This window comes from Cryptotermes secundus, unplaced genomic scaffold (assembly GCF_002891405.2).
Source record: "Cryptotermes secundus unplaced genomic scaffold, Csec_1.0 scaffold2252, whole genome shotgun sequence".
In the NCBI taxonomy this organism is placed as follows: domain Eukaryota; kingdom Metazoa; phylum Arthropoda; class Insecta; order Blattodea; family Kalotermitidae; genus Cryptotermes; species Cryptotermes secundus.
This window is the reverse complement of record NW_019732873.1, coordinates 136698-160644: the sequence shown is the minus strand read 5'-3', so window position 1 is coordinate 160644 and position 23947 is coordinate 136698. Positions and strand designations below refer to the sequence as shown.

At 39.1% G+C, this 23947-nt stretch overlaps 2 protein-coding genes across 2 annotated transcripts; one reads left to right on the top strand and one right to left on the bottom strand.

Moving 5' to 3' along the window:
- Window positions 1-1952: 1952 nt before the first annotated feature.
- On the bottom strand, window positions 1953-14709 carry LOC111867824. Its single transcript, XM_023858010.2, has 12 exons — window positions 14600-14709; window positions 14264-14315; window positions 13612-13720; window positions 12597-12680; window positions 10319-10953; window positions 9909-10085; window positions 8281-8424; window positions 6674-6778; window positions 5857-6015; window positions 4861-4953; window positions 3127-3280; window positions 1953-2211 (listed from the first exon to the last, which is right to left on the bottom strand). The coding sequence occupies exons 1-12, from the start codon at window positions 14671-14673 to the stop codon at window positions 2030-2032; spliced, it is 1968 nt and encodes a 655-aa protein (XP_023713778.1). The 5' UTR covers window positions 14674-14709; the 3' UTR covers window positions 1953-2029.
- Window positions 14710-14914: 205 nt separating this feature from the next.
- On the top strand, window positions 14915-22327 carry LOC111867826. The gene is made up of 4 exons (XM_023858015.1): window positions 14915-15166; window positions 16653-16790; window positions 17242-17464; window positions 20420-22327. The coding sequence occupies exons 1-4, from the start codon at window positions 14923-14925 to the stop codon at window positions 20808-20810; spliced, it is 996 nt and encodes a 331-aa protein (XP_023713783.1). The 5' UTR covers window positions 14915-14922; the 3' UTR covers window positions 20811-22327.
- The last annotated feature ends 1620 nt before the right edge of the window (window positions 22328-23947 follow it).

The following is a 23947-nucleotide window of genomic DNA, read 5'->3' as shown; positions in this document are numbered from 1 at the left end:
CCTGTTAGTTCCCTCAGGACCTTGGTCCTCTGCTCAGAGTCTCAGTCCAAGTCATTTCTGTTAATATATAAATGCTATTTTTACATGCTTGATTTACTCTTCTACCCTGAAGATGGAGGCATCTGGTTTTTCTGAACACTGGTGATGAGTTATCAGATTATAAAGCATCACATCCAAGAAGACATTGATCTTCATAGTTATCATTGTATCTTAAGACTCATGTTGCTCTATTTCTTTCTTCACATCCAACCACCTTTATTTCAAGATGCCAAGATCCAATAGCCAACAGGCATGTGAATCACTAACTACTAACAGAAAAATGCATATAATATAAGGCAGGATGACAGTTCTTAAGGTGATGAAAATTGAATGGAAATTTTAAGGAAAAAATAAAATTACAACATTTTTTTATTGTAGCCTATATATGTGTCAATGTAAATAAGGATCAAGCCAAAATACTATAGATTTGTGATTACCGAAGAATTACCCATTCTTAGGTCAGGATCTGGTTCCTTTCCTTGTCAATATCACAACACATAGCCGCTAAAACTTTCAACAAGGAATGACACTAAAATTGACACATGAAAGTCTATTAATATAATTAAAAACATAAGAACTGATTTGTGTCCATAAACTCCACTGCAGTTCCTGCTTAAACAGCCATGGCTACCACACATATTGGCAAGAGTACAGGGTAAATTTCATATTACCTCTGAGTGTTCAGTATTGGATTGGTGGCAGGAAACAAGAAACAGAATAGTGCATTTCTATGTAAAAAAAAAAATAAATCTTAAGTTCATTAATTTCCAATTGTATTATGCATTATACATATATCAGAAGAATGCATTGAACTCATGTGTGAAGTAGAAAGGTCAATGGATCAATGAACTTGACATCAGATTCTGGTTAGTAATGTAAGTGAGAGATTGATACGTGTAGATGCAGGATGTTCCCTTCCAAGAAAGAGATGCAGTTGAACCCCCATTTGATATGCCTCACTTTTGGTGTCCCCTCATCTACTATTCAGTTTGCCTGACCCAAAGTCAATAATCTCAGTGTTAAATTTCCTGCATTAGGATTTTCCTATCAAGTTTATTTCTTATGGTGATGGGTTGTTAGTCCCACACCCAACCCTTAACCTGGAGGACCGCCACTTGTTGACCATTTTCTGTGGCTATGAAATTGGTCTTTGACATTAAGGGAAGAACTTGGACTGAGGGTGTTTGAGAACAGGGTGCTGAGGAGAATATTTGGACTGAAAACTGCTGAAGTGGTAGGAGGTTTGAGAAAACAGCATACTGTAGTGATACGTAACTTGTACTCTTCTCCAAGTATAATTAGAATAATCAAGACAAGGAGGATGTGATGGACAGGGAATGTAGTACGCATGGAGAAAAGAGGAATGCATATAGGATTTTGGTTGGAAAGCAAGAAAGAAAGAAAGAAAGAAAGAAACTGCTGGGAAGACCTAAACATAGGTGGGAGGATAATGGATCTCGGAGAAACTGGATTGGGTGGTATGGGCTGGACTGATCTGACTCAGGATAGGGACCATTGGAGGTCTGTTGTGAAGCTTCAGGTTCTATGAAACATTGAGAAATTCGTTTGCAGCTGAGTGACTGGCAGTTTTTCAAGAGAGACTAGCTCCATGGAGTTAGTTAGTTATGATTTCCCTCTGTTCAGTGTTCAAATCCACTGCTCCACATATAAACTTCAAATTGTGGTTTAACTCAACTTTTTGGCCTGACTGAACCTTATGATCTGGGAATTTAAGATTTAAACCTTCCATTATTGTGGCTCTGTATTAGTATTTGTGTTGATATGATGTTAGTTGGGCTTGACCCATGTGCATGGAACCATAAAATTGTGATGCAGGCTGATAAACATTAAAATACTGGATCACAATCGTCTTCTGAATGACATCAATTCTGATCCCCTCACTTTTCACCCAGCATTTTCAGCAAGCGACTCTGGCATGTTCACAGTACAGGATTACATCGACAGTCAAACCAACCAAAACTCGTGTTTTTCAAGCTTTAGAGACTGGGAATGCCTCCAGATGCACGGTCTTGGAGCTTTCAAGCGATTTTATACTTCTCTGCAGTTTAAGCCAGAAATAGGTGCAGAGAAGAGAAGAGACCACAAGGACTGACAGCAGAAATATTACAGCGAGCAGGAAACCGGGCAGCGATAAGCAGACTCCTTCAATTTCTGTAACAGAAAGAGTACAGGTTTCAGACTTCCTCAGTGCTTAAATGTTGGTGTTGATTTTGATCTTGAATCTTTGGAACCTGTGGATGTGGGCACCGTTGCCAGCATTACAGAGGCATTACAGGCGTTCACCATTTTCATAAACATTCGCCTACCTTGCTCACGTCAACCCTGAAGATGGAGGCAGAATAACCTCTAATGTCAGAAATTCTGTCCACATCTACACGTTGCAAGAGCAGAACACTGAAGTACAGTTCTTGTTGAACCGGCAACAAACTCTATGCAGCAGAGTTCCTCTCGAAAAGTTAGCAGACACTGCTAGCCAAAAAGTGCTCTGCCTTTAATGGAACTCATGTTTTCATTATCATGTTCACAATGTAATAATGTAATGGCTGTAATGCCTGTATGTATGGATTTATGAATGATAATAAAATGATAATGATAAAGATCCATCACTGACCCCTACCTGAGTTAGATAACTGTAGTGCATACCCTCCCACTCTGTTTCCTTAACATCAATTTTAATATTATAATTGCATGTATTTCTGCCTCTTCTGAGCAGTCTCTTTCCTTTAGGTTTTCCAGCCAAAACTCTATATGCATTTTCTTAACTCTCACATGCTTGTTATATGGCCTGCCCAAATGTTATTATGTTAAATATGTAGTACTCCTGTTTCATATTTCAGACATTCTGGATTCTAATTTAAACCCAGAATAGCCCACAGTCATTAAGGGTTCATGTGGTTTTCCTCAGTCCCCCCAGAAAATTCCAGGATAGTAATTCAAATTTGGCCATGGCCACGTCCTTCCCCATTTTTCCATTTCCCTACTGAACAATCTATCATCCAGTGCTACATAGTGTGTATAATTGTAGACACTACTAAATGAGTCAAGAATAAAAAGCAATATACCAACCAGATCCGACATTCACAATGGTGGAAGCACTGACGGCTTCATCAAGATCATCTGGAGTTATGACCCTGAATGTTCGGAACACTCTGACAGGGTCACCAAGGGTTGAATTGTTGACCCATATGTCACGCCTCCTCCTTCGGGCAGGGTCAATGTTCTGTAAGAAAAAGTCATATCAGAACATCATCTCCAAACTATTACACAAGCAGCTTATACTTTCGTTGAATTCACTAACACAGAATATTTGAGTTATGTAAATATTCTTCAGGGCATGTGGTGGCATAGCTAGTTGAGGTACTATGCTACAAGCCAGATGGTTGCAAGTTCGATTCCCAGTTAGGTCATTGTATTTTTCAATTGACCCAATCCTTCCAGCCACATTGTGACTCTGGGGTCGCCTCAGCGTCTAATAGAAATATTTACCGGGAATCTTCCTGGGGGTAAAGGTTGGCCAGCATGTGAAGCTGAAAAGCTCACTGCCATCTGTGAGCAGATTATCTTAAAAATGTGGGAGTCTCAACATCTCAAAACCCTATGGGCCTCCACAGTTCATTACAGGGATATCTTTGCCTTCATTTTTAAAATTCTTCAAAGCAAAATGGCAGTTTCATAATTCAGTGGACAATATCTATAATTGTAGATAGTAAAACGTCACTAAATTGGATGGTTCTCTTTTCTTTTCATATATTGTATTTGAGTGGTATGGGATTCTGTAACCCAAGGAACAAGCAATAGGATGAAATCAATAAAAAATTTAAAACAGACAAACAAAACTAAAACAAATGACAGCTCCATAATTTTCCATAAATGAGAATTCAATCATATGATTCCAAACTTACTGTCAGGCAAGTATCTCAAGAGACATACAGGATATAACTTGTACTCAACATTCCAGAGACTGCCACTTTTAAAAAGAATATTTTCAACAGAAACTAAGAGACCTGTATTAATGTACTTCAATTTTGTTTTGAATATAAATATTTTCATAGAGTTCTCTTTTTATCACATAGTATTTGTGTCCTAATCAACTAACTTCACATATCACCCAAATATTGTGTGATTTTATCTGCACTTCCATGCAAAAATTAGAGAATGCAAGTTTCTAGTGCTGTGTCCATGTACTTTCATACTTTAACTTTACCAGCAAGTGTGAGAGTTCAGAATGCGTTTTGTTCTAAGTTTCATTTAAGCTGCAGCTTATTTCCTAATTTCATACCATTTCCCCCCAAAAATTGTTGTCAGCCAGCACAATACATTCAAGTACACTGGAAATGATATGTTGGTGGACTGTGAAAAAATTTGTTTATATAAATATTTATGATGTATCATAAGTAGATTCTTCAGTAATTTGGAATACCTCTTCCCTCTGTTTGAATTAGTGAGGTTTTATTTTAATTCTCTACAGCAGTCCTGTAGAAGCTGGTTAATAAATTCCCTGAATTTTATTGCACCCAAAGGTTAAGTTCCATCAAATCTGTATTAGTCCCTGTATTTGTAAAAGTCAGTACATTTCCTGTCTGCAGCAAGTGATGATCCACGGATGAACACTTAAACAGTATTTAATTTTACTCTGCAAACTGCACCAATTCAGTAGCTTTTACACAAAGTGGACATATGAACCCAATATGATCAACAGACTTTCTCTCATTATTGACAGTTTCTCCATACACTAGAAATACATTTGTTTACTAGCTAAGTGTCATGTGTATCATCATCCACTTGGCAGAAACATCGTACCTGTCCTTGCAATGGACAGCTCTCACAGTCCGTCTTGCACAGCTCAACATTGCACTCCAGTGTTAGGTCCATCACATCTGGAAACTTGAACGCCTGTACCAACACAGACAATGATCAGCATCACTGTCACGAAATCTGAGATTATCAAAATATGAAGATTACAGTCCTCTAGGATGTGAGGCTGCATAGTTTGGGTGATAGGATACCTCAAGGGAACCTACTCACTCAGTGAGAGGAGGGCCTCATGGCAGCGAATACGGAGATTTCAATCATCTGGGATGTGGCATGGTGTACAGTGGCCCCCATTGATATTCCTCAGTATACGATTTTCATGTTTAGTGATTCCAAGTAAAAAATCACAATGTTAAATTTCCTTCATTGAGAAGCATTTCATATATCATATTGCCTGTCCAGAAGATTTAACATTCTGAAGTACCAAGAACATCCAAATAATACAAATAACATTTCAGTTCATTGCTCACAGAGATATATCTTGTCTCTGTTATGTTATTCTTGCATGGATCGGCACAGAATTATGAGGACAAACACAAATTCAAATTCTGAAGTTACATATCCATCATTTTGGTCCTCTGCAGGGCTTCAGGGATGAGTTGTAAAACCTCTTTCAGAGGGATTTAGATGGGGAATTGGGAGTGATCATTACAGGGCAGGAGAGCAGAGTTTTGTGACAATGCTGGAAGTCCTGGTGTTGACACAAAATGTTGGATGGAGCAATGGCATATGGGGCATGACCAGTGTCTTGGAGGAACCTGCTGCCCTATTTTCAGCAGCAGCTTCCTCTGAAATATTGGTACATACCTACCAGGTCATGTTGTCACACCTCAGAAAATTGTATTCTTTTTCTACAACTCTAGAGTGCTACTGTTGTGCCAGACTCCTTGATAGACCATGAATATAGACACCTTGTTACAAATGCAATTAATTTAATTGCAATTACATGAGCCTTCTACATACAACTGATGAATTTCACTTCACCTGGAAGAAGGCGTAAGCAATGATGGATGCTCCAGATGCACCAGTCTCCCTCGTTTTCTGGAATGCCCCAATAAGTTTGGGACGCAGTACACAGCCTCTTTCATCAGTGAGCTTTAGCACATTGACAGAGGATGCATCCTTTGCTACACAATCTCGCACCTGAAACAGACACGTATCTTTCACATAATTAAATACTTCCTTACTCCACTGCCTGCCAATTTATGGGTTAGAGGTGAGGGCCCCAGCTTAACAACTGAGGATGTGACAGTGCGCTACCTGATCAGGGCTGTTGCACGTCTTCAAAGGCCATGACAGATGAATATGGAGCAGTGATGTAGTGATGGTTAGCAAGAGAAAATTAAATGAAGTCTGAGAAAGACTTATCATGAAAAATTTTTGACAGAAGTGAAAAATTTGGAACACTATTATGAACAAGCTCCTATTCAGCCCAAATTCAAACTAGACTGATTGATCTGTAACTACTTATGTAAATTATTAATATGTGGGACCATGACTGAAAAACTGCAAACTGCAGAATACTGAAGTTCACAACAGACTGAATTTCATGCATAAAATTAAGCACTGTTACAGATAATCTGTTAACTCCTCGCTTCCACTTGCCACTTCACACTACCAAGGCAAGGTCAAGTTAAGAGTGATGGTGTAGCTCTTTGAACCTTCTGCTGTGCCAGTGAATCAGTTTAAACAAAATGTAGTAATAACAGTTAGTGTAAACTTCAATATTTACTTCATAAGACAAAGGTGTATATAGGACAGAGTACAATCTAATTTGTTCAACATAATATGTGCATCTCACCTGAATATCAAAGCCTGGATCACCTTCCACAGTCACCACAAGTGTCATGGTTTCACCAATCGTCACCAGTCCATTGGCTGTTGGAGCAAATGGTCCACGCCCCATCTATACATAAAAACAGTGAATATTTTTAGCCCTTCAAGTGTTCTGGTCACATGCAACATCATATGTTTTCAGGTCCAACTCATCAGGCTTATTCACAGACAAAATTTTGTTAGTTATTTCATATTGTTATACAGGTTTACCATTTGAAATGCAACCAAAACAGCAATCACATACTGTGGTACAGAAATGGAATCAGAAGCTGTTTCCCACATTTAATGAAGCCTCCAAAGTTCCTTCATAACACTCAAGCCAATGTCGTCCTGACTGCTAAGCTGCTGATGTGGCCAATTTCACAGAATCTCAGCAGGTGCAGAGATTGTCTATTCATGAGCAGACCATGTCTTCATTCTCAAACATCACTTCACATCATAATCATCTTCTGCTGTCTGTGCAGCATTTAACAATGTGCATCCTGCTAAGATTCCTCAGTCATCAAGCCCACCCCATCCCATCAACTTAGGTCCTGAGAAGCACAGAAGAATAAGAGGAGAGGGCCAATAAGAAATAATAACACTTGGAACACCATGAGCAGACATGCAGACACTGGCTACCATAAGCCTGTCTCGCTGTTAAATGAGAAACATGAGCTAAGAATTAACTGAAGAAAACCAAGAAGCCATTGTGAGCTTTGAGGTTCTCATGACAGTGAATACAAAGTTTACTGCCTTCCAGAATGTGACATCCTGAATACAGGGGCAGTAGGTCCTTTGGGACTTTAGTATATACCTGCAAGATCACACAGCATCACATCTCAGAAGAGGGTACTCCTCAAGGAATCATTAATCAGTTCAGGTTAAAGAGTGAATAATGTTGTGGAATAGAGGTGTTTCTGAAATAACCCATTGGATTATGGAAAGGATTCAAGAATTCACTCTTCTCCTGTTTCCTACTGGTTCACCCTGTTTCTCTGATGGAGCTAATGGGAACTGATGGTTTAGTTTCCATGGTCCCTGCTGTGTCTATATAATCCCATGCTTTCACAAGCCATGTATTTTGCTTGCTGCCTGCTTTATGACAGCTTCTTGCCTGAATTACTCTTCGGTTCTGAAGATGTAAGCAACATGTTCCTCTGATATGTCAGTTCACTTTAAAAGGGCTACACAATGTTACATACCACAAGACAGAATTCTTCATAACCAATGCTATGAGAACCTCGAATCCAACATGGATCATTAAACAATAATAAAGCAGTCGTTAAGATTCCATCTTCAACATTCAATGGGAACCACAATGCCATACCGGGGATCACACTGAACACATAGGACTTCTCTTCTGTAAGGCTGCCTACTTAAGATATAACATGAATGCAAAGATGTTTCAGACACACAGTACCAGGAAGCAACTAAGATGCACCTTGCAGGTGGCACATAGAGTAACCACAGTGCCTTCAAGATTGAAATGTCATCGCAGTTTCGTTTCCTGTTCTATAAAGTTGCCATAACACTGGATCTGGTATGGAACATAATGACTGAATTTTATTTCCTGGAATGAGAATCATGTACCTGTATGTCAAGGTGTGCAACAGCTGTATCGCCACTGAATGTAACAATCTCTTGGTTAAGCATTCCAACAGCAAGCGAGACTGACAGTGATTCCCTGATGTTGCCTTCCCACAGACAACGCACTCTGCGCACAGTGTCCCATACCTGTAAGAGAGTCAGCAATAACTGTAACAATAAGAAGTTTGTGTACATCCTACTCTCTCCTAGCTACAATAATGACACATATTGACACATCCATAGACCTCAAATTTTCGAACTACAATGGAATCCCAATTTAGTGTTCCCACGTTTACAAAAATCTCATTTTTATGAATATTTTTTTTCTGGTACCAGCTGAAAACCATTATACAAAAGATTTCCCACACTTAATTAACTTTGAGTTAGTAAAATACCAGCATTTAGTGTAAGAAATTTTCAAACTTTTGGAGCTTGTACTTTGATTTAAAATTATTGTGGGTCAAAATAAGAATTGATATTCATGTTTTTTGTCTGCCAAAAGTCATTACCACAGAACCATAATATCTAGCACATGACATCACTTACTGAATATTCAATAATCCACATAACTTGTAGTTTCATAACTGATTTGATTCTTGGCTGTGATTCTTTAAATGCTTCTATGTCATTAACTACTCTAGAAATTAATTTTATATTGAATACGTAATTTTATTTATTTCTGTAGAAACAATTTTAGCTGGTCATACCAGGAAACGAGTTTTCATGGTTATACACAAATGTCTTAAAAGAAGATGAATTTCTCATTGTAAATTTACATAACCTCCATCCAGAGAAAACCTCGATTTAGCATATGGAAGGTCATTCCCTCCAAGGTTCGTTATCCAGGAACTTCAATGTAACTTATTTCACTGTACTTGGATTTCCTTCAGCAATTAAGCTCTTGAAAACTTAAAACAGCAGCCTGTCTGCCCTTGTAGGTATATTGAAATGGCAGTATATCCCTGCTGTTAGGAATTTATCTTAATTTTATAATTTACTTTGCTGTTTATCAAGAAACAAAATGCATTCATTGGTTGAAGGAAGGTCCAGAAATGTACATGGCTGCCATCTGTAGATAACAAGATAAAACAAGATATTACTTCGAATATTAAGACACCCTCAGATTTAAGACACATGCAGTTTCTGAGTTTGGGTTTTATTGGAAAAGATCAGAAAGGTGCACATTCCTTGAATTTAGGACACACCTCAATTTTTCACTGGGAAATAATGTGTAAAATGTGCAGCTTATATTCGGAGTAATATGGTATCAGTACAATGTAAACATAAACTTGAGAATGTCCTGCAGATGTGGTGTAGCTGTATGAACCAAGCTGATGGTAGTGTACAGTAAGTTAATGGTTATCCAGTTCGATCCCGGGTCTGGTCAAGTGGGATTTGTGGTGGACAAGGTGGCGTTGGGGCAGGTTTTCTCTGAGTACTTCGGTTTCTGGAACATGATGCTGTATCATTTCATAGATAAGTACTTGGAAGTTGGGAGCTACAGGTTGCTCCAAAACGTTGATTCCTGTTTACAAAACTACATGAAGACACACCCTAGAAGATTGTACTCTTGACTTGCCACTATAAGAACCTCAAATCTCACCACGATGAAACCTGAAGTTACAACATACCTCCTGAATGCCTGGTTCATTCTGAAGCACCAACACGTTTTCAAGATAAGCTTGACCCCCTTCTCTGAACTGGTCTATGAACTGGGTACCACATGCATTGAGACGCACCGTGAATGAGTACCGAGTCTGTCCAGTACCCTCATGCACGTATCGGCATGACTCATCCCTGTAGAAACCCTGAAAAGTGTTAAAAGATGTATACACTGGCCTCACTTTGAACAGTAACTGTCATTGATAATTAATGAATACATCAATAAATTAATTAATGAACAAATAAAGAAGTAAATAAATAAAGTAACAAGTAAATCAGTAAGAAACAGTAAAAATGTTCCTGTGCGTAGGGCCCATGCCATAATAATGTATGATGAACAATGTAACATAAGCTAAGAGAGAAAAGAAGGTATGCTTACTTTAGAATAGATTACACCATTAAATTCTCTGTTGAACTCCAAATTTATTGTCATCTGGTCTTTTGCACACTCCACTTCAATGTTGTGTATGTGTGGGGGATGGTTTCCCTCAATTTCATTGGTTTCTGTACCAATTATAACCTGTTGATCGCCCCCAGCTTCTGGAATAAGTCCTGGCGGTTGAGTTGTTGATGGTATTGGGTATGGCACCTCACCAGGGGGCTGCAGTGTTGATGATGGGGGCTGATGCTCTGTTTCTGGCCGAGAACTAGGAGGGAAGGGAGGATGAGGTGGCTGAGATTGTGGATAGCCAGTCGGCGTCTCTGATGAAGGAAATGGATACTGTGTACTGGGTGGTAAGGGTTGAGGGGTAGGCTGAGGGTAGCTTGGACTTGGAGGTACCGGCTGAGGGTAACTTGGGCTTGGTGGTGGCTGTGTTGACGGTGGAGATGGCTGGGCAGGAAAATAAGTGATACTGGGTGGTTCTGGGGGGGAGCTTGGGGGAAGAGTAGGAGGCAATGTCGGGCTTGGTTGGAACGGTCTTGGTCTCTCTGTTGACGGCTGTTCAGGTACAGGCAAATATTGTCGCGATGGCTGCGATGCTGATGCTTCCTGGCGACTGGAACTCCTTTGAACTGAAACAGTAAATTGCAGATGGGGGCATTACCCTACATATCTACTGTTATCAGACCAGCCCTCAATCTGCCTGCAGTCTGCGTGTACTCTGAAATTTTCTGGGTGAAGGAGATTCTCAAGAAAATCATCTTTTGTCATAAAATGCAAAAGGCAGTCATTCTATGTGAGTTATTTTACAATTCATTCATTTTTTATTTGTTCACAACATCTACATTTGGCAATATTGCCTCAGATATAGAAAACGTCCATATAGTTTAAATATCCATGAGGATAGTGTCATAACAGAATACAGAAAGTACAAATGTAAGTTTAAAAACATCCAGAGAACCACGTTATAACAGAAAACCTCATATACATAATAACAATACACCATCATAACAGTAATTAAAAACACACAAAACACATGATAATGCCACCTATTTAACTTAAATTTCATCAATACTATTTAAGGTATCTAAAATATCTTTGAGGACAAGGTCCCATAATATAAAACAACTTATAGTGCTAATAGATACAAATAAAACATTTATTTTATTCACAATTCATTAAAATTGGTTCCAAATTCAGTCATATTGCAATTACGATTTAAATCTTGTATCTTAAAAATATAGTATAATATTACATTTAATCCTTGTAGTTAAAGTATTCGTCCATGGTATAAAATGAGTGAAGAAATAAAAAAAATTTTAATACCAATTTAAATGCCCACAGTATCAAGACAATGTAGCATTGGATGTTAGGATGACTGATGAACTGCAAGATTTGGAAGGAAGCAATTGTGACCTAACCGAGTGCTAACTCTGTATCTGCATAGAGGGAGTGGGGAAAGCCATAAGAAACCTCAGTCAGGATAGTCAAAGTCCTGGTTGAGATTCAAACTAAGCACCTGCCACATGTTAAATCTAGGGCACTACCACTAGACCAACCTGCCTGTAAAAAGACAAGACAACAGAAAACCAAACATAATTTCTTAACTCAGAGTAAATACTTCTGTGGTTCTGCACATATAGTAACTGCCACCAATCCTTTTTACTCCTGTCATGCAATTAACGGTTCAACCCTCCTGTCAGTATCTGTGGGACATAATGCATTATGGGAGCAGTGACAAAGAAAATTACTAGGATGTGATGTCATGTAGTCTGGTAGAAGGTACTGGGAATCTGACAAAATGTGCTCCCATCTTCATGGCAGAAGAAAAGTGAAGAAAATAGCTTGGTTCTCTCAATTCAAATAATTTAAAATCTGTAGCCTCTGCATAATGAAACCCCACACCCAGTAGAGAATTTGAGAACTACTTCATGAAATTTGAGGTTCTCCCAGCAGTGACCATGAAGATTACTGTCTTCTGGGATGTGATACTGCACTCTCTCATAAATCATTAACAATATTTTGGAAGAACCTGCAGCCTTCAGCTCCAGTACAAAAGAGTCTTCCACCTTGAAGAGGGAGGCAGCAGATTCCTCCAAACTTTGGTTAACAATCTACCAGCCTACATGGCGTCACGGCCCAGAAGACACTAGCCTTCAGTCACCACTGAAGGAAAGCAAATCTCACTGCATAGTTCTTTAAATGGTAGAGAGTAGTAGGATGATTCACTAAATATAAACACATATAATATGTAACTCATACATAATGGACTTACTTTTCCTCGAGGGCTGGGTGTACCTCCCCTGCAGCCATTCCAGTATTGACCTCACTGTTAATTCTGTTTGTCGAATATGTCTGCCTGTGAAAAATGAGACAAAATTAAACTCAAATCTGCATACACATTACAGTAAAGTGATGACTGTCAGCTTCTAAACTGCAGAGTTTTATAAGATTTTAGATCCTCGCAGTGGGACATACGAAGATTGCTGTCATCTGAGATGTGATACCATGTAGCATAGTTACCAGTGCTGTACCTTAGCAACTTCTTGCACTAGTACTGTTGCCTTTTGTACATACATTTAACCATTATCTTAAATGCAACACTTGTTTTCATCTTTCATGTATCTTATTACAATATGTTTCAACCTCACTCAGCCATCATGACAGAAAGAAAGGCTTAAATAAGAGTTGCATTTAAAATGGCGGTTACAGGTATGTACAAAAGATAACAATAGTTACCAGTGCTGCAGAACAATGTACTGTTTCCATATTAAAGTTGAAGTGTATGCAGAACATGAAAAAGATGGTTTAGATATGGGGAGAGTGGGGAAGGGACCAGAGCCTTGACCAGCCAACAGGAGTAGGGGAAGCATACTAGAAAATACTGGCCCTTCAAAAGGTTGTTTTCCAAGGGTCATCATCTACTTACTCTGTGTCTCCTGACATCCCTCTATATTGTGCTGTTTCAGTCAGAGCCACTATCCTTCCAATTCATTCTGTTCCTATAAAACAGTCCTTGAAAGTGCCAATAACTTTGACAATATTCTCCTTACTCCTGTTGGTTCAGAGTTCTGGTCCCTCTCACTATACCCTTAGCACATTTTTCCCATTCTCAGATTATTTCTTCGCCCTGAAGATGGATGTAATAATTTTCTTCAAAACATTGGTAAAAATGTAGCAGACTACAATGCATCACGTCCCAAAAGACAGTATCTTCATTCAGTGATTTATCTTTCCAAAACTGACAACACACAAAAGTACCACAAGCCACATGCAATATACATACTTACCTTCTGCATCATCGAGATCAGGAGAAAAGTTGTCAACAGGGTCTAGTGACCCTGTATGGAAGAACAAGGCATGCCTTTCATCTTCACCTGCAGACAACTTCAGCAGTCCCTGCAGAATGATATATGCTTCAGAAAACACAATTGTAACAGTTTCAGTACATTTGATCCTTTTATAACATGGGAGAGGTTCTTTCAGAATGGAACTATATAATTAGAAACTGCTTATGTGTCCAATTATATGTAGTACATATACAGTACTGTTTCTTAGCACAGCCAAGATTTGAACTAGTCACCTTGTCAGAAATGTTACAGATATGTACAAACAAAAATGGGCTTGTAAAAGCTGCAATGGGCAAAATTAGGACCCTGAAATCATGCTGCTGCCTTCATTGTGACAGATTCATATCCCTCAAGGGCATGAGTAGATGTGTAGTCCTGTTGCAGATTAAGGTACCTCCACCCCTCCCCAATTCCATTTTTGGGATCCTACCATGAGTCAGTCCTCATGCAGACAAAGAAAGTGAATCTCACCTCTCCCAAGAAAAATGCTCTGAGGGGGATATCAGCATTTAACATTTTCATATTAAGCACAGTGAGGGATAGTTGTCCATTTTCTACATAAACGACACCTGATGTTAGTTCCAGTACTTACCATTAGTAGTATTAATCCAGGTATCTTCATATCTGCATTCAAAGTGTCTTGCCTGGAAAATACAAAGATATAGTCACCCATGAACAAACCTCACACCTCATAGAATAAAACATGTTGGCAACACATAGACATAGTTTCAATAGAACATAACTAAAAACAAGGTTAGAGTTGCTGGTTATTGTCATATTTACTAATATTTTCATGTATGATAGGGACCAGCAGAGGGCTCTTGTGAACATGGTAATGAACCTTCAGGTTTCATAAAATGCTGCCGTTCTTGAATAGCTGCAAACTGCCAGCTTCTCAAGATGGCCTCAATTCCAAGAAGTTACTTACTCATTTTTACTGTTCACTAGTAAACTGTACATAGGAGTTGTAATATTTATGAACAGTTCTATGCGGTAATACATCTATTTGTAACTTATAGAAGTTATTGAAATAATTTGTTAAGGAGAAGACCCTGAAGTTGAAGGCGGTATGTTCCTCCGAAACGTCGGTTGACTTTCAACGGATTACAATGCGTTACATCCCAAAAGACAGAACCCTTCATAACCACCGTTGTGGGACCCTCAAATCTTACGATCTGTCTAGGTATTCATAACGTTCATAACACAGCATAATATTAATCCTTCTTCCCGCCCAAAAAAAAAAACGAAAAAATGGCGTCAAGTGGAAGGAAGAAGCGGTCACTTACGGAAGAAGAAACTAGTGTTCTTCTGGACTTATGGGCTGACGATCGTATACAAGCGAAATTCAATAATTATTTTCGCCATAATCTGATATGGGAAGATATCGCCTTAAGAATGAGAGGAATGGGGTACAATAGAAGTGGGAAAGAGTGCTACAACAGAGTAGGTAACCTCAAAAAGATTTTCGCACGAAAGAAGCGCGATTTCGAAACAGGTATGTTATTTTCGGCAATCACAATCATTGTGTCGTTTAAATTTTTCCGAAGTTGCTTACATTATAATGAAATAAAAAAAAACAGGGTATTCGAAACTTTGTTCAGGTTAAGCATAGTTGTCATATGGTTTCAAGTGTGTCTTACAACCATATCTTGCCTTTTGCTGACATAGGAAGCTACATAACGTCAAATAATGATTTACTATTGGTCTTCATCTTCGTATGGCTTATAACCAGATATCACTTTTTGTTAATATAGCAAGCTACATAACCTCTACTAATATTTTAGTATTGGTACTACTGCAAAAACACCAGTCACATATGTAAATATGGCACACACATGAGTATGCACTAATATATATATAAATCCTCAGGTTAACTTTTAAGACTAGAACCACGCTTGCAGTTCCTATTATAAAGATTTTCTAGCCCTTTTGGGTGAATTTCATCAGTATCAACACATCAGAAATATGTAGGATTACAAATGGAAACAATGAGGTCAACTGCTTCTAAAGGACCCAAAAGAGTAAGTGTCTCCGCCTTCACCTGAGGACACAAACAGACCAAGTTTACGAAACATGTTCTCCAGTTTCTAGAATACCAGGCAATGGACAGAGTCCAAAGACCCAGTAATTCTGAGTATTATTCACCCTTGTCAGAACCCTTTAGAATCTACTTGATGCTGTCATGTTAGTCCATGTCAACTTTACCTTAACATATATAGACACACATCTTATTCACAGGTTTTCTCCGAGTACTTCGGTTTCCCCTGCCAATCTTCATTCCATCAAACTCTCCATAACCATAACCACCCAGGATATATATCATTCGAATCATAATTTTATTATCTTTGTATACTATTATATCATTGTGTTATATATTGTATTATTATTATTATTATTATTATTATTACTATTATTATTATTACTTATTGTATTGTAAAGTATTTGACTTGTCCTATATCATGTACAATGATCCATGGATATGATATGAAATAAATAAATAAATTGAGCAAATGAAAAGTTTTGCTCAGGTGGTAACAGTTCTGAGTTGTATTCAAGAAGTGCCTGGTTCAGATCTCGGCCAGGAGACCAACTATCCTGGTTGGGGTGTCTTATAGTTTACCCCCAGTGCTTCTAGGCAATTGCTGGGGTAAAACCTTGCAATAGACTATGACCGACCGGCCACTTGCTTTCATGCTGTTTTCTTTCTCTGCTTCTTCTTAGACCCTGCAGATGAAGGCAACATGTTCCTCTGAAAGCATCAGTTGACTTTCAGTGGGCTGCATTGGCATTGTATCCCAGAAGATATAAGTCTTCAGGCTATGACCTCTTTTACATCCTTTCCAATTCATCATGTATTAATCCACCTACCATTTGACACCAAATAACCTGAACTGCTGACAGTGTCCTTAAATAAACTGAAAATAAAAATAAACATCATACAAAACATATTATTTTAGCTGTTGCTTGTATTGTATTGACAGGAGTTGCTGATGCTACAGACTGGACTTACTGGTCCCATCTGGAAACACTCTTCAAATCAATACCCAGCAGCAGTCAGGCTGTCAATGAAGATGAAGATTTCTCTGACCAGTTTTTAAAAGTAGAAGAAAGTGTTTGTGGTATGTAGACATCCATTTTTTGGCTTACTGCAGCATACTAAAAAACAAAACAAACTCTGTGGTCTGTAGTCCGCAAGCGAACTATACTGATTAAGCAACCGCCGTTTGTCGGCGAAGATAGTGCCAACTTCAGCAACTAAAGGGGTGAAGAACATTAACTTAGTCACAACCCTACAGGCCTCCACAGCCTCTTATAGGGATAACTTTATTCTTTTGCCTTTACCATGTATGGTACTTGTAAGTATTTGAGCATATAATTCTTTAATCAGAATGTACTGAGTATCAGAGCATCAGACAGAATAACATTAAAAAACCACTATTAACTGCCTCGAGTTATGTTTCATATTGCAAAATTATCCTCATTCATTACTACTCGTACCTAACTTTAGCACTTAATACAGCATCATAAAAAGATGTTTCTCACATACATCAGTATTTTAATGTATTTTAGATGATGATTATGCAGAAGAAGAAAATCAAGGTGAAGGGTATAAAGAAGAAGAGCTTATGATGAATGGCAATACAGCATCAGCGATGAGTGATTCGCTAGCTGTACTGATGGGAGATCTCGATGGAGAGGATGATGACGAAGAATTCAGCACCCAGCAGTCTCAGATGATCACAGTACAGCCTTCACCCTCTCCTTCACCGCGCATAAAGAAGAAACCTGCGATGTGAGTGTAAGACAGTACATCCTAAAGGCCAAACTTTCAGCCTCTAATATAAGCCATCTGAGAGCTGAAAGAAGGTTCTTTCTTCTGGTATATAATGCCATGGAGTCCATATATAATTGTCCATCATTCTAGAGGAACAAGCTCTTCTTGTTGCATGCTTCATGCTGATATCTTGCTTGGCTTAGGCATTGACCCTGAAGATGGAAACATTATGTTCCTCTGAAATGGTGGTTCATTTTCAGGGCAGTATACGAAGGGGGACCCAAAAATAACCGGAAACGACCTGTTGCGCGCGCATGCTTTGTAGTTACGAGTTGTGCTGCTAGGTGGTGTTAGCTGGGGGTCTCCCGCGACTGTTATTCAATTCAATTCAATTTATTTACATTCCGTAAAATCCAGATACAGGTAGACACCATAGGATATGGAACAAGTCAAATACAGTGATTCTGCACAATAACAATCTAATCAAAAAATTAATAAGAATACAAATTACATAAATATAAGTTAAATGTCCTTCAATTTGAGACTGTTAGCAGGAACGGTGTCAATGAGTACATCGCTAATAAGTAATAAGATTATAAATTACATAATTAAAATACAAAATTTATAATAGACTGACATAATATCAATCATAACTTTTAAAATACCACAAATTTAGGTAACAATCAACAAACCACAGACATATATGTACTCATCCACATAAATTACTACAAGGAAATGCTATCCTTAGATCTGCAACATTCAAAATATTCATCCAAAGTATAAAATGAATGAGAAATCAAGAAATCCTTCAAAGCAATTTTAAAATCTTTACAATTAGTGAACAACTGCTTTAGATATAAGGGTAAGCTATTAAACAATCTGATACCCATACAGTATGATCCCTTCAGGTATAGTGATAGATGAACTATAGGTTGATAAAAATTAAGATTAAAACAATGTCTTGTATTTCTACTATGTATATCAGTTGTAAACTGATATAAATTTATATTATCAACCACAAAGCATAATAAAGAGTAAATATACTGAGACTGAAGAGGAAGAATTTTCAATGTCACGAATAGCTGCCTACAAGAGTTCCTGTAACCAGTACCTGTGATTATTCTAAGTACTCTTTTCTGTACACGAAAAACACTTATAGCATATGATGAATTACCCCAAAATACAATACCAAATTTCATGAGTGAATGAAAATAAGCATAGTACACCGTTACTAATGTTGCCTGATTAACATATGGCTTCAAGGCTCTAATAGTAAAGCAAGCAGTGTTGAGTTTGGAAAGTAGTTGGTCAATATGTTTCTTCCATGACAGAGTATTTACAATATTAATACCCAGAAATTTAGTAGATCTTGTACTCAAAATATTCTTATTTCCATTGTTAATACTGATGGAATTGCACTGCTCCTCTGTGTTTTTGGCTATAAATTTAATAAAATGCGTTTTCGAGAGATTTAGGGATAATAGGTTTGCATTGAACCATGTAATTAAAATATTGGAGACTTCCTTAAGTCTGTCTAGAAGAGTAAACGGGTCAAATTCCTTGATAATTACACTGGTATCATCCGCAAAGAGAATAGGGGTGGAAACCTTATTTAGGATTAACGGAAGATCATTGATATAAACTAGAAAAAGCAAGGGCCCAAGAATGGAACCCTGGGGGACTCCATGAGAAATTTCACCCCAGTTGGAATAAGTACTTGAGCTAGAATGTTTTGATTGTAATCTTATTCTTTGAAACCTACCATTCAAATAAGATGCTATTAATTTGTGAAGTGGGCCAGATATACCATAAAATTCCAATTTAGATAACAATATCCCATGGTTAACACAGCTGGTTAGTGAGCTGGCGTCAGTCTGAGTTAAGTGGTTTGTCTGTGGTGCTCTGTTGTGTGCATTCCTGTTTCAACCCTTTGGCGATTAGTGAGATGGCCGACCAGAAGGAACAAAGAGTGTGCGTGAAATTGATGAAGATCGTTGAAAGACCATTGACCAACTTTCTGAGGAAACGAACATCTCATGGAGCACGGTCCAGCGAATTTTAACCGAAGGTTTGCACATGAGACGGGTGTCTGCAAAATTTGTTCCTCGCTTGCTCGGAGATGACCAAAGAGAACACCGCGTGAATGTTTGCCGCGACTTGAAGAGTGAAGTGCAGTTTTCCCTAACAGAAAGCAAAATTTCACTTTTGAATTCTTGGTAGCTCTTTCCTGTCTTCTTGATGTCTTCTCCATGCCCGACCATCTTGTTCTGCCTGGCTCATCCCACAAGTCTCGTTCCTTTAAATTTCAGTTGTCTCAATATCCCTGTTCTTCCAGTCCTTTTGCATGATGAAACTGTTGGAATCATTTCTCTTCTACTTCTTTTAGCTGATTTTTCAGTTCCAATTTCGTTTTTAAAAATTTATTTTCAGGTTATATCCTTTCTTGTTCCTATCGTGACATTTATCCAAAATTCAAAGAATATCAGCAATTCCTGCAAATTGATAAAAGCCTCAGAAAGAAAGATGCTTAACAGAATTTTCCACTGAGGTTAATTCAGCAGTTGGATTTCTACACTGTGTGGATTTGGGAAGTGTTGCCAATGTTTTCAAAGTACATCCAGCCTCAACTTTCCAGGTCAGCAGACAACACTTCGTGCATCTGGACAGCTTAAAACCAAAGAGCTGAAGCAACATCAACAGTGAACCAACATGAAAGCCCAAAGTCAGTAACAGTTACCTCTTTTTAATCGCTGTGTGACTTCTACCAGTCAAGAACACCTGTTCCCCCTTGCCCTGAGGATGAAGTAGGACACATGGCATCACTCCCCAGAGGACAACCTAGCAGCCACAGAGTTACCTCCGCACAGCCTAGACCTCTCCTTTTGTGATGCTTATGATCTCTTTGTTTACCCCTTTCGAACACACATGAGTTGCAGCAGAAGCGTTTGGTCTCGTAATTCTATTTTGTTTCAGTAAGAAGAGCAAGCGGAGGGCCCATTCAGATGACTACTACATCAAGCAGTTGATAGAGAATGATAAGCAGATGCTGCGAAACCAGCAACGGCAGCTGCAGCTTGATGAACAAGTGTCAACAGCAGCACTGCAGTTCTTCAGTGTTATGACTGCATACCTGAACAAAGTAAACAGCACTATGCAACCCCCCACAAGCAAGGACAGTACTGTGCCATCACCACCTGGCTTGTCTAAGCTTCCCTCTGACACAGAGCCCAGCCCTCAGGCTCAAACAACACAAAAAAGTGACTCTGTTGCCCCTCAGACAGTGAGACAAGTGAAAAGATTGTGTACAACTGACATTTCTCAGAACCCGATGTGTAATGGAGTTAGTTATCTCAAGAAGAGATAAAATGATTGTAATTTGAATGTCTTGTGAACGTGACAATGTCATACCCAAATGAGTAATCCTCAACTTGTCAATGATGCTGCTCTGGAGAGGCAGTGAAATGCCTGCACATTTTTCATTTCTGTGTTTTAGAGGAAATCAAATGAAATGTGCCATTTTATTTGCAGGTTGCCAACTTCAAGTTCTTGTCTTTAAGCTTAGGTACATGCTTCAGTTTGCTGTCATTACGTGGTACTAAGTGGTATTGTGACTAATTATTCTCTATGTGTTCGTTACAGCAGGTGCCATGATTTCAGTTTTTACCTTCTCCCAGCAAGCTACACATTCAACGGAACTGGTTGGCATAGCAGTAATGCCTGAGACTTGTGTGCAGGAGGTGCTCAGTTTGAATCCCAACTGGAAAGCTGGCTATAATGACTAATATTGTTCATGGTTTTCCTTAGTCCCACTAAGCAATTGCCAGGATATTACCTCAAATTAAGCCACAGTCAGTTCTGTAGAATCCTTTCCAATTCATCTTCCATCTATGATCCTGACATTCACCGCTGGAAATAGTCTAGCTATGGGCAACACTGTAAAATATCCCACAAGAAGTGTGCTGTTTCTCTTTGGCAGTTCACATGTTGCCACTCGAGTCGTACTGTCGGTAACTACAAACAGTGTTACAGTATCAAGAGTTCTTTGCTCTCTGCTACTGGGTAAGTGGCACAGCAGTGACTGGGGGTGGGGGTGGGTGCAGATTAGGGGGTTGTCACATCATGGAAGAAGGAAACATAACCCTTGGTCGCTAATTCTTCTGTTTAAATGATCTGGCTAGGCTGGTGATGGACCTGGAAGCAACTAATGTCACAACAGTGCAGGTACATGGACACGCCCACACCCCAGCTTCAGTACTTGCTGTGTAAACACAGGCGACATGCCCTCCTTGCTAAACATAGGGCACATTTCAGCATAAACATATTCGTAGCACCGATGACAATACGAGATCTCAAGTTCTCTTGGTAATGAGTATCAAGAATTCAGTCATCTGGGATGTCACTCCATGTAGATACGTTACCGAGCAACATCAACAGACTGTAAACTTATTAGCTGTAATGATGTCTATAATTTTGTTGCATTTAGTACATGGACACTGGGAATTATTTCTGTTTATTAAGGAGTAGAAGCGATCCTCATTATATGCAACGGTTGCATCCTTGAAAATGTTCATGTTTAGCGCACTGGACAGACATTGAGAATGATGCAGATGCAGTAGAGAATGACATGATGGAATCGAAATAGTGGGGACAACTCACTGAGCATGTGCAGAAACTTGTGCCATGGTGTCAGATAAAATATTGCTGCTCCTTAGGACACTGAAAGAAAACCTCAGATAACGAAACCATGTACAGCTAGTCACTTGAGCTGTCTTATATATTACATAGGTATTACAACCAAGCATTTTGATGTGTATTTGTGGTTCTGTATAGAAATTGTTGGCCTACATATCTCAAGCAATAAAGTTTACAGTAAAAAGTCTAGTTATCATATTGATTATTGTTACCAGGTTGGTATACCTTCAGAAGTGGTCAGGACACTGACTGTTCTGACTGTGGTTTACACTTCCTTCCAAATCATTATTCACCAATCACCTAACTGTAACTAACTGCATTATGTAGTATAAATACTGACAGTGTTGTAAAATAAAACACAAGCAAACGCGTTGTTTTATATATATATAAAATTAACACAGCTGATTTTGTAGTTTGGAATGCATTATTTCTATGAAATGGCCGGGACATGTGGCAAACATGGGAGACAAAGGCAATGCATACAGAGTTTTTGTAAGGAAACTTGAAGGGCACTTGGAATACCTAGGAATAGGTAAAAGTTATTCCTGTAATGGGCCGTGGATGCCCATAGGTTTGTAAGACGTCGAGGCTCCCACGTTTTCTAGACAGTTTGCTCATAGATGGCGGTGATGTCAGCCTTATGCGCCGGCTGACCTTTACCCTCCCCCAGGAAGATTCCTGGTACTCATTTCTGTTAGAGGCTGAGTTGACCCCAGGTCCATAGTATGGCTGGAAGGATTAAGTAAATTTAAAAATCCAGACCGAGGATATGATAATGTGCTGCCTGCTCAGGGCTATGACACACATCAGAAGGCAGCGATAAATGTGTATGGAGCAATGGCTGAATGGTTATTAGCAGCAGAAAATAAAGAAAATCCCGCTCCAGTGTCGTTTTGTCCCCCACGAATCTCACATGAAGTCACCCGGGATCGAATCCAGGCTCGGCGGTGGGAAGCTGCATCCTGACCGACCGCCTCATTGACGCATCTGGGAGATTCAACACATCACTAAATAAACCAAGACTGTAAAACATTGCAGCGTTTCGCGAGACACAGTTTGTGAACCCCAGTACTAACGAGACAAGAGCAATATGGTCGGGTCCATCCATTCATTCGAATAATTATTATTTTCTTCCGCCACTTGCATGAAGATGCTACTCGGGGAGAAAGTGTTTGGACAGAGAGAGTAGAGAAAGTCCCATTCCTCTGACCTTCACTTGATAGAGTCCTGGTTGACCTTTTACATTTACTTTGACCGAAGACGTTCAGAATAAGTAACAGTCACAAAACCCGTTCAGAGCCGTACACGGAAAACTGGAGGAGTGCGTTCACTTTGTGCTCTTAATGACAGCTGCATACATTTGCAGTTTATTTGACGATCATGTCGGTCACTCAGATTGTATAGCAGGGCCTAGCCAAACTCACTGAACGTCGGAGTCAAATATGGCAGTTTCCATAAACTGTGGGGCCGCAAACGGACGTGGATTGGATGACACAGGTGTCTGGGTACAGGCTTACCACGCTGCGGAATTATTATATTTGATATATTTCTGAGAAAAAGAAGGGATTCCCTAATATGATTTTCCGCGACCCGCACTAGCGGTTCAAAGGATATATGCTATGAGTCACAGTTTGCCCTTGCTTGCTATAAAACGTCGAGTGATGTGTATGTGCAGAGGTCCTCGACAATAGATGGATATGAGTGCTCAGCTTCCCGCTTCTGTCGCTTTACCCCCGGGGAAAGAACCGCCGATACTCATTGTATAGGACGCTGGGTGGGCCCCAGAGGCGGTCTGGACGTTGCGGAGAA